This window comes from Leuresthes tenuis, unplaced genomic scaffold (genome assembly GCF_036924035.1).
Source record: "Leuresthes tenuis unplaced genomic scaffold, fLeuTen1.0.hap1 SCAF_13, whole genome shotgun sequence".
Taxonomy (NCBI): Eukaryota; Metazoa; Chordata; class Actinopteri; order Atheriniformes; family Atherinopsidae; genus Leuresthes; species Leuresthes tenuis.
In genome coordinates this window covers 15334619-15348681 of record NW_027325367.1, presented here as the reverse complement: position 1 = coordinate 15348681, position 14063 = coordinate 15334619, and the positions used below count along the sequence as shown (strand labels likewise).

Here is a 14063-nt window from a genome sequence, read left to right as displayed (position 1 = left end):
TATTAAATGAAATTGTTTTTCTGTCATATCTGTGTTTTGCGTACAGTAAATGTAGCCGTATATATAACTGCTGAGTGATCAAAGCTGCTATGGAGACATAAAGGACCAGCAATGACTGCGCATTTGGCTCATCAGTGTATATCAGTAAGCTCTAGTGGACTATATTTTACTATCTGATATTATACTGTGCTATACTAAAAGTTTATACTAAGTTTCATACTAAGTTATACAATACTTACTAGATGTAACTTAAAATGGAACTTAGTCATTGAGAGACATGGCAGCTTCCCCACTGAACTTCCTTAACACTACAATTAAATTCATTATTATTAAATTAGTCATTGAACTTGCGCTTTGCTTTAATCATGAGTTCTAGTACAGGACTCGATGGTGGTTTATGTGTACTTTGAAGTTCTTAGGTTTGACCGGAACAATAAAAAGCTTAACAGACCCTCGTTTAATCATTTCAAGTTAAAAACTGTGTCAAGGACATGCTGTACAAAACAGTTATTCGCCCTTTTGCCTTTGTTTATGAGTCATGCAGGGTAACTCTGTCAAGCCTTATAAGAGACTAGAGAGAAAACCCCCTTTAACCCTCACACTCCCAGAGGAAAGGTAAAGGCATTAAGAAGACTGAGATTCAGTGGTGTTGTTTTGAGGGTAGTCATGCTCTGTGGTGGTATGGTGGGTGACCTTCACATTAGCAGCAGGGAGGGCGATGTCTGGTTCTCAGGGTAAAAGTTCAGGTAAAAAAAACTAATAAATAAATAAATAAATTTAAAGCATACTAAAAAGTCTGGTCTATTACATAGATCAAAGTAGTGCCACAGTAGTCTCTTCCATCCTGTGTTTTCCCCTCAGACTGTCTCCCTCTGGTCTTACATCTTTTCTCTCCAGCCTAACTTACCTCTTCTCTTTTTCCCCCACTATTCCACCTGCTTTGCTGACTTTCCTCTCCCCAAGTGTCAATCCATTACTCTTCACAAGCGTGGGACTGCAGATCTTTGGAGCTTTAGCACAAATCAAAGACGCAAGATGAATTAACAACCTGAATGTAGATCTCTCACCATCACCCCCTCCCATGTCATCCCACTTGCCAGTTCCTATATGCCTCCATCCACCCCCCCCCCCCCCCCCCCCAATTCCACTCCAGCATCCCTTTTTTTCCTGCACCTCTCAGTCACACCTTTTTGAAACTGACTGAGCGGAGGACTGAAATCATTCCAACACATATGCAACAACATGAATTTTTGTTTTTGCCAGAAATCCCCACCTAAAATTTAAAGTGATACACGTTTAAATCCTGTGTGTTGACATACCTGACATTCCTGTGCACACAGCTGGCAGTTGCTATAGAAACGTGTCACCTAGCAGCAGTACATGTAGTTGCTATAGGGACAATACCTCATGCAACGTCTATTATAGATGAGGAAACTTGCTACAAAATGCACGTCCTTGCGCAAAGACGTAACACACTGAGAGGAATTTCAGAGGAGTTATAACGTAGTGAGGGAACCCTCTGCTTAGCAAATCGTGATGAAGTAGAAATATGGTTAAGGATATCATATTGCTTCAACAGTTTTCTTGCCCTACTGTTAGCCTGCACAGATTAACAACAAGAGCAATTTAGTCATTACTGAGATGATCACAAGACAGCTAATTTATTATTCATCAAACATGGTACATAGAGAGGTGGATTTCGCATTATTTATGAGTTCTTTCCAATCAGAACTGTGAGTTTATTCTCACACAGAAACACAATGTTGTAGCAGAAAACTGCCCATTTATCATTTTAAACACTGAAACTAGAATTTAAAATATGTTTATTATGCATGTCCTTGAAGAGACTTATATGCAGCATGATCAGCCAGCGCAGATGAACTGACTGCCTGTTAGCTGTTGAGCTTGCTTACTGCATATTAATGTGTCATTTTCTTTTGGGCATCACACGCTCTCCTCAGCAGAAAGCCTGGTTGTGTCAGAGCTGGAGCAGTTTTTCATTAGGTTGCTGGTTTGTCTGTTACGACAGCAGTTCATTCGCTCTGCTCCACTTGCTTCTCACTTAAGACTTGTTAAAACTACAGTAGAGATGCACTTGGCTTGTTTCCCCTCATTGTCCTTTCATCACAGCCAGGAAAAGCATTTCACTCTCCACTCGTTTACTGTCAGGCCTATCTATCCTCTTTCTATCACCTTGTGTCAGAGCAGATTTTTTTGTGCACTTACCACCTCAGTTTTGCACCTTGCTATGTGCCACGATGTAAGTGCTCCTTTATTCCCTATTTCTTCCCCTGTCTCTGTTCACACATTCCTGTTGTCATCCATCCTGTCATCTTTCTGTTATTCCCAATGCTTTTGCTCTCTCTTCCCCTGCCATCTTCTCCTTTCTCCCTACTCCTGTCTCAGTAAACGGTGGATCTCTCCCAACGCTCTTGTGTGGGTTCATGTTTGATGCTCACAAGAGCAAAATGAGAGAATCAAGCCAGCATGAGAGGGAGCACAGCAAAGCTGAGGAAAGTGTCTGCGTGTGTTTATCCTTGTGTGATTCACCATCTGTGACAAAGCACTGTCTTATTACCAATAGATGATCGACAGGAGAAATACATAAAAATGTGTGAAGGAGAAAGGAAGGTAGGAGGAGAGAACATCTGGTCTTGTGTGATTCACGGCTACTTTGAATAATAAAAGCTTGATTTTATATATTATAGCAGGTTTTATAGCTTTAAGATATTTAGAGGGAAAGGAAGGAGGAAGAGAAACAGGAAAGTGACCAAATAAGATTAGATTAAAATTAGAGACAGTCTAAAAATAGAATGAAGATTACAGAAGACGGCAGGAGGAGCAAGATCAACAAGAAGAAACAAGATGAAGGGTGGAGAAAAAGGAAGTAAAGGAAGGAAAAATTATTCACTGTCGCAACTAGAAAGCATTTGCACAGAAACTGGGAGAATGGAAAGGGAGAGGTTTACAGAAAGTCTGTTCCTGGTGGAAACAAGACATGAGACGTGGAGGTATAAAGGAAACAGGAAATTGAGGAAAATAGATACATCAACGTCATGGGCATGTTCTTATTCCCATGCTAAATCTGTTTGATCATTTTTACACACTGGAATGTATACTTTCCCACAGGCTAGCTCAACTGTGTGGAAAACTAGGAAGCAAATAGGAGCACTTATGAAAGTTAATTCTTAACATTTCTTTTCAAGTATCACAATGATTTTGTAAATCTCAGAGTTAGTAGTAAAGCAAGTTTACTGGTACGTAAAAGTCAGGAATCCAGAGAAAATGACCCATTTAAATCACATTCATGTCACATCATGTCATACTCTTAACCGAACCTAGTACACTACAGTCCCATAACACTGTAAACACATAAAATGTTATCATGCATGTTCGTGTTCATATAAATTTAGTAAACAAAATTGTATAAAGAGCCAAAAAACTCAGCTTAAGTTATCTGTTTAAAGCATTGAATTTTTTCCCTCAGTAAATCCTTTTTTTCTTGACATACTGGCCATAGTTTATCACATTTGTATATGTCTATCACAGGTTTGAATGGTCATTTTGGAAGACTGAACAAAGCAGTGCAGCAGGGGACAACACAAGAGTGTTTTTGCTTTAAGCCCAAGTTCATTCAAGTCTTTTGGTGTCCTGCACTGTTGGTACTGTCGGACCTCTTCGATGTCTTTTTCAGCTGATTTGACATGCTGAATCAGAATTGGGTCTGTCAGTAAGTCAGAACAGTCTGACTGGCTGTTTAGTGTAGTGAATATGCTCTAAACAGACTATTTAACATAATGATATTTGCCTATCCATGAGGCTGAAATACTTGATAAAAGCATAAATGCACAAAACTTGATGCGTTAATTTAAATTGTGAAGCAGATTTTTGGGTATTCTAAACACATTGAATACCTGTAACTGAGATAGAACAATGCCGGATACAAAAAACTGAGATATTGATAATTAATTGACTTCATGAAAAGACACATTTATTTTCTTATTGATGCTTCTGCTAGTTTTGCTTATTAAAAATAATGTGCATCGAATTCCTCTGTGCTGAAGAGCCCTTTTGCACAGGCTTAAAGGCTGGCAGCTGCATATCAGTATTTTAGTGCCACTTTTAGATGTCGGTTCGGTGTTCTCAAGGCCTTTAAAGGTGCAATACGTAGAATATTTATTTTCTCCAGACGGTCACTATTGTTCCACACCAGCACACAGCAGCTGCTGAGGATCCTAAGCTCTGGTACTGTTGTTTCACAGCCGTTCACTGTTTAATCCAAATGGACATCAGAGCAATTGATGTTTGTGTCCACCATCGCAAGACACTGCTAAAACATGGAAATGTTGCAGCATCCAACCTGCATTATGATCTGCAGGATAAGCTTTGCATCTCTAGCTGGCAGCAGGATCAGGTCTCCAGCCCTCAGTATGGCCTGATGACAACGGCTGGAGGAAGGGAAGTTGAAAGCACATTGCAAGGAAGCAGAAGTATGGCAAGAGGTGCCAGGCTAAAAGCATATCCTAGTCAGTGAGCTCTTTTGTTTATCTTGGTATTAGACGGTCGCTTCCTAAGACCTTCTGCTGCTATTGAATTTTACAGTTTTATATATTAACGAACTGCCCTGGCACATGATTAACATTATGGTAATAATAGACTGTATAAAAGAAAGATCTCTGGGCAATGCTACTCCGTCTTCCTTTCATGTTGCTGCAGTGACTCACTATCCCATTACAGCAGGCTGATTTGCATTACAAGATGCTAAGTTTAGCAAGTATCACTGCAACAAAGGCATCTGACATTATGTGAAGAGTTGTTTCTTCACATCTGTTGATGGATTCGGTTATTTTTGAAAGGTTTAAAATCCTTAATATTGCATCTTTAATTTAAGTGAATAATATAACAACAGCTAATTGAAAGCTATTTGCTGTTCAGTCTGCAGCATCTGACCCCCAACTGCTGAGGATCCCTTTTGTGACATTACCTTTGATTTTTCGTATTTTCATTCAAATTCAATGTCCTAAACCAGATAAAGTGCCAGCAGAGAAATTACTTTGTCAAAATCTGTCGAGACATACTTGATATTTACTTGATATATTTGGTTAATCAGCATCAAATATAGTCGATTTAATGCTCTTATCGCTCAAAATTACAATACTAATGTTCATTTGAGCGCAGATTGACATCTAAAACCAAATGAAGACCCTTGAAATAAGCATGTTTGTTTTAAGTTCTCTCCCTCTAATAACTGTTAACCCTCTGAGGTCTATGATCAGATCGCATGACGTCATTACGGCTCAGACCCCAGAGAGTTAATAACATCTGAGCAGCTGAAAAGCATAAAGATGATGATTCATTTGAAAAGTATGACGTGTGCACCGCCATATTAAATATAGGGATCTCTTTGATCACCCTGTTTATTCAGTCTCTTTCTCATACATACAGGAAGAACCAAGTAAACAAATACCCTGCAAGAGTGACTATACAAGAATATACAACATTCACACAAACACACATGACCATGAGGTTCTCCTGAAGAGAAAAAAAACCTTGCTTATAAACAGGGGAAATGATTGGACTGGCCGTGTAATGTTATGTGCGTTTTCATTTTTTCATTTATTGTGCACTTTACTAGAACTTTAAACTTTCCCTGGAAAAATACACATTGCCTTAGGCTTTAAGAATGCACTGCTGCTTGTGCAGTGACATTCCAGCTTCAGATTAGACAAACAGACTTATGATCATTGGAATTGGTTCAGTGTGCATGACTGTGGGAGATGCTGTACTCTGCATATCAAGTATCTTACATCTCATGTATTTCGAGTATCTTGGAGACTATAACTGTTCTGAAACACAGATGTGTGTCCATGTAATTTATTAAAGCTGTTGGTACTATGTTTATTTTTTTTTTCAATCTGTCTATTTTCAAACCTCTACCAAATATTTGAAGTATTGTCTCCTTTTTAGTGGTATCTTCCTAACTGCGAGTACAATAGACAACTGGATCCCCAGTGTACAGTATGAAGCTGTCTGAAATGGCTCCTCTCTCTCTGATGTAATGTCTATCCAGTAAATCAATGGCCAATATAACCTTTTTTTCCAAGTCCATTGTTTCAGCCCTTGGGAGACAAAAAAAAAGAGTGAAACTAAAACCCCTTTCCATAAAGCTGTTAAATCATTAATTTCATATGATACACTGTATGTACACAGCTCTCCATGAGGATATAAAGCAAATTTTCTGCTCTAATGCCACCATTCCATCATATAAATTGATTAGATACATTGGTGCCATGCAGAAATAGTGGATACACTCATAGGCCCAAAATGCATGTGATTAAATTATTAAATATTAAGTATTTTACTGAATCAAAATTCAGCACTGACACAAAAAAAGGAGTTCCTATATAAGTGTACTTATATGGCAATGCTAAAACTGAGATTTTAGTGCATCATTTTATAAACAGAAATGGGAAATGATTTGCTAACTTGGTTTGAAAAGTTCAGACTGTAGCTTTGTAGGTTTTCCGTCCAAGGTGTTGTATATTAGGACACCATAAAGAATTGACTAAAGAACTGGATCTGGATCAATACATATGGATCAACATATTTACCTGAACTCCCCCAGTTTTGTGTAGGCATACTTTTACTATGATGGCAGAGCCCTCTTGTTTGAGTCAGGTGGATATGAAACAGCTGTCCAAGTTGGTCAATCATTGGTCATGGTGGATGGCTGATATTTGTGGTAGAAAATGATAATTACAACTCATATAAATCTCTTCTCCTCCCGATGTGTGTCTGCAGGTAAAGTATGACTGCAGCAGCAGGTGTGCTTACAGGCCTGGCCAAACTCAAGCGCCAGGACTCCGCCCGCTCTCAGCATCGACCGATTCCGCCTAACTCGCCAGGCTTAGGAATCCCTACGCCTGAGGCTGCCCCCAGGTGACTGTCAATTGGTTTAATTGTAGAAATTCAATGACAATGATAATAGTAAAATTAGCTTTTTAATCAACTTCTTTTGGAAACGAGAAACTGACAATAATGATATGTGACAAGAATATGTGATTTCTGAGTTGTTTTTAGTATTATTGAGGTCAGCATTAACTGTTCATGAAGAACATACTTTGTGTATAGGGTTTATTTTCTTTGCAATCTCTGAACATTTATGTTGTATGCAAGCTGGTTTTACATCAATGTTTGTCATTGATTATTTTTCTCAAAAAAGGGTCTTTTCTTTCCATGCCATTGTAATTCTTCATTTAGAAAGCGGAAGCGGCGCAGCGACGTTGTGGTGGTGCGTGGCAGACTCCGCCTCTACTCGGCCTCTGGGTTTTTCCTCTTCTTGGGACTAATCATCTTGACAATAGGCATCGGTATGGCGACACTAGGTTACTGGCCGCATGGTAAAGCCATACCCACTGGAGGAGGAATAGGAGTCAAGGCAGAAAAGGATGTGGCCAACACAAGCCATGATGTGCAAGGTAATTATAGAGTTAAAGAAATATTTAATTTCTTTTTTTTTTAAGTGAGGTAGTGTGAAGTACTTATGAGCAGTAAGTGTCTTCTCTGCAGCAGACAGCGATCAGAGTGCTCACTTTGTTGGCGAGTTAAAGCTAAAAGCTACACAGAACGGGGCCACCAGCTCGAACCTAAAACATTTCACAGTGGTTTGAGCAAACAGTATATTGTGGATGTTTACTCGTATCACAGTCCAGTGTTGGACCACACAGTGGACGTTCTGCCCTGGAGAAAGTGTAAACAATTGTTTGGTGCAGAAACAGTGTATGATTATGCACTGTGTAAATATTGTGTATATAGCTCCTTCATTAGCTGCTATGAAATTTAGTTTGAATAGTTCCAAAATTCTGCTCCTCTGGTTGCCCCATTCTGTGTAACCTGGCCCATCAGGAAAGGCTCTGATTCTCCAAATTTAGACTGCGCTGACTGTCGTCTACAGCATAAGTTCCTCATACAACCCAACTAAAACAAAAACTTTAAAAGCTGATTTTTATTCCTGTGGCTCATCTCCTACCTGTTTTGGGGATTTTAGGTACGCCTTCCAAGCAGACAGAGGGAGCCTTGATGCGCTTCCTTGAGCAACATCTTCACTCTGAGAGGATGAAGATGCTCGGGCCCTTCACCATGGGGATTGGAATTTTCATCTTCATTTGTGCCAATGCAATACTTCACGAAAATAGAGACAGGGAAACTAAGGTAGGGATGAAATCATCACATCTACACACAGAGTCAAATACCAGATCATACATCAAAGTCTCGCTTGAATCAGACCAATTCATGAAAGACAAGATAAACAAATTAATATTTAGTTAAGAAAAGATTTTTAGAAAGATATTCTATTTAAAAAGATATTTAGAAAAGATTCTAAAGGAATATTTCAAAATAGATATCTCCACTATTATTGCTCCTTCCATGTCCTGTATTCTCTGGAGCTACCCTGTCTGCAAATAGAGGAGCATGTTCACTGCTTTCATGCTCAATATCTAAATATGTTATTCAGATCAAATTTTCCCAAAATGCTTCCACCTTAATCCCTGCAATTTTCTCTTGATCACATTTTCTCTTTTCATATGGCCTATTCTTTCCCTCCTTGATTCAATTAAACCACTCCTCTTCCCGTCTGCCCTCCCTGGTAATTCAAACATGGCTACAAGGATCACATATATTCGAAACTACTGAATTGTAATACGTTGTAATAGAACAAATATATGCAGGTTATCCAAAGATGAGTACCACTGTTGCTACTACTTACCTAATTTTCCTCTGCTTCAGATCATCCATATGAGAGACATGTACTCCACAGTCATTGACATCCATCGGCTCAGGCAGAAAGAAGAACGAGAACACCATCACCGCAACAGCACCTGTGCAAGAGAAGCAGGCGATCTGCGAGCTTTCGGAGTTGATGCTGCAGCACGTTTAGCCAGCAACTCCCTCCTTGCGTTTTCTTCTCGGGCTGGAAGTGGAGCAGGGTCCACAGAAGAGGAAGAGGGACTGCTAGGGGACGAGGAGTTTCACAGATGTAGAGAGCAGGCTAAGTTGGATTGTAGCCTTGCGGGGCTGCTGGCTCCACTCTATAAAGATCGTCCATTTTATGGACCTGGGCTTGGGTTGACTCACTCAGATTCAATGCGCCGCCAGTGGTCAGTGGATGGAGAAGGAGAGAAGGGTGGACACCATGCAGGCTCCATTGTGTCCTCCTCTATCTCTGCATTCACTCTACCTGTTATAAAACTCAACAATTGTGTAATTGATGAACCAGAGATGGAGGCGATTACTGAAGAGGACAGAGGAGGAGAGAGAATAGATGGAGAGAGGTCAAAGCCTCTGAGCTCCATGGAGTCTCTGGTGGTGCCAGTTGCAACTGTTGCCAAGGCCTCAAAACCACCAGGTTTACAACGGAGTAACTCTGCCACCTCTTACTGCTCCTCCTTCTCCTCCTCCTCCACCCTCTCCCATGCTCCCTCCTCTACCTCAGGTTGCTGGCTTTCCCCGGGAGCAGCCAGGAGTGACTTTGGCTCCAATTCCTCTCTGCACATGCTCAACAGCCATTCCAAATCTCTGGACTTGGAGCGGAGGCCGAGCATGCTTAGCGTTCACCCGGAGCAGCGTAAGCACCCCAGCTGGCCTCGACTGGACCGTAGCAACAGCAGCCGGAGTCACAATGGAAACCGGGGCAGCAGTAAAGGCTACATGCGCCTTGATGACAGGGAAGATCAAGGAGAGCGGCTCTTGGACGGGTCGTCATCTGCAGCAGCGAGGTGTGACTACAGCAAGCGCGAGAAGCTGCTAATGATATCCAGGTCGCATAATAATCTGAGCTTTGAGCATGAAGAGTTCAATAGCAGCACACTGAAGAGAGGAAGCTCTGAGACTCGATTCTAAAGTAAAAATTGATGACAGCTCTCCTGTCTGTTCTTCACACGCTGTGAGTGTGTTTCGGAGGAAACTGATGAGATTCACAGATACATCTTTGAGAGAGGAACCTCAAATGTGCCATCAAAGACCCTGCTTTGAACAGAGTGGTAGCAGTAGTGAGTAAACATGGCACTACATGCCTGCTGTACCAAGATGGAGGCCCTGTTCCATAGATGATGGTGTAGAGTGAAGCAAGTGAAAGCAGACATTTCCTTCCAGGGATTAACAAAACATCAGATTACATCTTCTACTTTAGTCTTTAAAATACATTATTACAAACCCAACTAGAAACAAAGTTGGTATGTTGTAGGAAATGTAAATAAAAACAGAATGAAATTATATGCAAATCTCATAAAACAGCATTTTATTCACAATAGAACATAGAAGATATCACATTGTATGCTTCAGTCATTCAATTGACCAAATTTTTTGCCACGTGTTCCTCCAGATATTTCCTTTTAGTACCACTCACTTTTCCAGCCATTTGTTGTCTCTGTCCCAACTTTTTTGATATATGTTGCTGACAACAAATCCCAGATGAGCTAATATTTTTCATGACATAGTTCATTTAGCCATATTCAATACTTGATGTTTTCCATATTCGATTGTGAAAGAAATACTGGTTTATGAGTTTTGCAATTTATTGCATTGTGTTTTTATCTACATTATACACAGTGCTCAAGCTTTTGGCGGGAGGTTGGGGTTGTAGCTCCAGTTTTATGTCAAATCAAGATGATGGTCTGCAAAATACAACAAAGGGGCCCATGTTTCCCTGCAGTCATGCATTACTGCCCCTTCCCGAGAACTTATGGGTGCAAATACTACTAGTTTGACCCCTACTGTAACTCTCTCTGCCTGTGGCTCTGCTACAGACGCTTCAAACTGTAATTTGATTTCTCTCAGGATAATTAATTTTTATGTACTGCCATAAACCCATTGAGTGTATGGAAAAACTCATTCATTCGTAAGAATTACTTACATAATTGATCATTCTGTTACATTTTTCAATAGCCTAATTAAGTTTCAATGCTATTAAACACTCAATTTACCAAAATTATTAATTATTTCTACTAACAATGAAAGATAATGAAAAAAGTAATATTTTATTCATTCGTAAACAGTGAACAGGTCTTTTAGTGCTTCTGATATATTATTTGTTTGTTTAAGAATAAATGTACACATTTATTAAGAAGTCCCTTCATAGGAGTGAGTTGTAAAATTACATTCTACTTAAAGTCACTGTACATCACCATGTACACTTATCTTGTGCAGTTCTCATAAATCCAAGGAGTTGAATCAATGGAGCGTGAGCCACATTTACTATCTCTGACAGGGTGGCTGATTTCTTTTTTTTTTGAAAACCTTGTGTGTCATGGCAATATGTGCTCCTGGTGATCTTTCCTGTAGCAGGAAATACCACAGAGGTAGTTTTGGGTACTTTTGCTTGTGTTTGTATGTCTTAACAGGTGTGTGGTTGAGATACAAATACAGGCCATATTCAGAGATGGGATGGGTCTGATGCCTGAGTGCTGAGTAAAGGTGTCAAAAGTAAGGCGGCCCAGGAATGACTGGCCTTTTCCCGCTTTACAGTCCTGTCCCAGATTCTTTTCTATTACTGTTTTTGTAAATTCCTAAATGAGGTATCTGTATCTGTTATATATAATGTTTTCCAAAATGGGCGCTGTCAATTATCTCACAGATATGGCAGCTAGAGCAAAATGATCTTGTGTTTTGCTCTTTTAAATGAGATTTAGCCTGTCAGGATAATATGGTTTCGATTGAATACAAGAAATCATGATGCAGCTGACACAACTCTTAGCAATCTAAATCGGCTGGTATGATGCTTTTATTTTGCTCAATAAGTCTGTTTCAGGTTCCGTTTGGTTTGTCAGATACTTTGAAGTCTGATCGTTCTTGCTACGTCTGTAGATGTCGCCAGTAGCGTCTTCTCTGCAACTTTTAATGCAGCACAGCTGAAGAGTGACACTGTGTTTTTTCTGAGATCCAACATGTGTGTTAAAGGAAACAACTCTTTAAAAGTGCAGGAATCTTGCCGGAGAGATGAACTTGTTTCTGGCGGTCTAGGGGTCTCTGTCCAGTTTTATTCTCCCTTAGAATAAACTGTATTTTCACTGAGATGTGTTCTGTTCTTAATGTGTGATTGTATTCAACCAATTCTATTTACACATGGAGTCACACATGAGATTCTTTGAGTGCTTCTCCTGTGGGTTGTGAAGAACTGTCACAGATTGTATGAAAGGTGGATATATCCATTGGGTCTAAAAATGAAACCAATGAGAATGCCTGAACCTTTTTTTACCAGTTGCATTGCTAACTATAAAGTGCCTCTCTGTCGCTGTAATGGGTAAATAAATGTTTATTTTCTTAATGGTTCGCAAATGTAACACACTTAATAAGCAATTTCAGTGTTAAGTAAGTTTAATGCTCTTTACTGCCAGCAGCTAATGCCATCTTTGTTTGCCATCCACAATCCAGCTGTTGATATTGCAGTGGCTGCAACTTCTTCTTAATACTGTCTATGGAGGAAAACCTTCTCCTTAGCCTGCATGCAAATACACACAAACTATAAGTACTTTTTCTTTTTTAATACCGACCTCATTGTCTAAAATGGTAAGAATAACAGAATCTGTAAATTGTTCCTTTGTTTGAACCTTTATCTAATAGACACAAATCCAAAGAAATAATTTTGCTGTTTTTTTAGAGGTATATAGAACACACAATAAGCAACGTTCTGGAAGATTATTCAATCAGCAGTGTTCTTGGTGACAGGTGAGGGTGTCTGCACTTGATATAAAAGGAGCATCCACCTAAAGGTTTCCAGAGTAGCTCACCCCATTGAGCTAAACCTTATCAAAGAATCATCACTAAGTTCCAAAAAATGTTTCTCTGTGCAAAAATGCAAAGACCTTAAAACTTTTAACAGCTCCAGCACAAAATACTGTAAAAAAAAGATTTGGGAAGTCCGGTGGAAATATCAGTGCATCAGTGGACCGAGGACAGAAGCCTCTGTTTGATGTGTCATGCACATCCAAGAACACTACAATGTCACTGTTCAGGCATTCTTCAAGCTCTCAGGTGGCACTGCATGGGAAACTCATGCCGCTATGCTCCGTACAGCCACACAGGCTCTGGAATACCTTGGAAAACATTTTCACCCAACGCAGCATGTTGCTCCATCAAGTGAACACACAGCGGACACATGTTCTGTGGCCAGCTGAGTCCACCTTTCAGCTGATTTTGGAAAAAAAAAAATCCCTGTCCTATGTGCCAGGGATGAGAAAGACCATCCAGGGTGCTACCAGTGAAAGATGCAAAAAACAGTTTGTGACAGTTTGGGGGGGGGGGGGGGGCATAATTGTCCAATGCATGGATGACTGATGGAGAGGCGTATCTTGGAATTTTGGAGACCTATGCTACCATGAAGATGACTTGTTTTCCTGGGAGATAAGAAGTTATTTAAGCAGGATAATGGCAGACCTTGTTCTACATAACTGACAGCAACGTGGCTTCATAGACAAAGACTGTGTGTGCTACATTGGCCTGACAATGAAAATGTACGGAGAATCATGAAGAGGAGAATCAGACAACACAACTAGAGAAAGTTGAGCAGGAACCTTGTATTCAGCAAGAATGGACAAATATCCTCATCCAACACTGTAACAATCCAGATCCTCAGTGTCAAAATTATCAGTCAAAGTGTAATTAAGGAAGAAAAAAGGAAGGGTGATGTGAGAAAATGGTAAACATTCCTCTGTCTCAACTTTTTCAGCAAATCTGATCCCAGCTGCGTTGCTGCATCAACGTTGACCATTAGAGACAGAAAATATTTTATTTTGGACATGTGTCCATTAAAAAAGGCCAACCAAATTACAGATTCATATTCTTCTCTCAACTTTTCTTGAAATGAGGCTTGAACATCACCCCTACCTTTTTCTCTCTCTCATTCTTACTGTCTCTTTCCTGCATATAAACTAATAAACGAAGGTCTGGATGAGTCATCACCAATTATCATATGCTCTGCAGCTTCGTGTGATATCATAAACACACACACATACCCAATTTTATGGCTATCTTAGTGAGGATATTCCCATTATACAATCCCTCACGCG

General features: G+C 39.9%; 2 protein-coding genes across 2 annotated transcripts in view; one reads left to right on the top strand and one right to left on the bottom strand.

Annotated features, from left to right (window-relative positions):
* The window catches only part of tmem244 (transmembrane protein 244), a 27472-nt gene extending 17870 nt beyond the window's left edge, over positions 1–9602 (bottom strand). The window contains exons 1-3 of the mRNA XM_072361879.1: positions 9439–9602; positions 8880–9012; positions 8030–8107 (exon numbers count right to left, since the gene is read on the bottom strand). Of these exons, the coding sequence (XP_072217980.1) occupies positions 8030–8107; positions 8880–9012; positions 9439–9602 (375 nt within the window). The remainder of the gene's footprint in view (positions 1–8029; positions 8108–8879; positions 9013–9438) is intronic.
* tmem200a (transmembrane protein 200A) overlaps positions 1–14063 on the top strand; it is a 20515-nt gene extending 6452 nt beyond the window's left edge. Inside the window, exons 2-5 of the mRNA XM_072362185.1 lie at positions 6802–6939; positions 7261–7478; positions 8048–8211; positions 8788–14063. Of these exons, the coding sequence (XP_072218286.1) occupies positions 6809–6939; positions 7261–7478; positions 8048–8211; positions 8788–9900 (1626 nt within the window). The 5' untranslated portion in view covers positions 6802–6808 and the 3' untranslated portion in view covers positions 9901–14063. The remainder of the gene's footprint in view (positions 1–6801; positions 6940–7260; positions 7479–8047; positions 8212–8787) is intronic.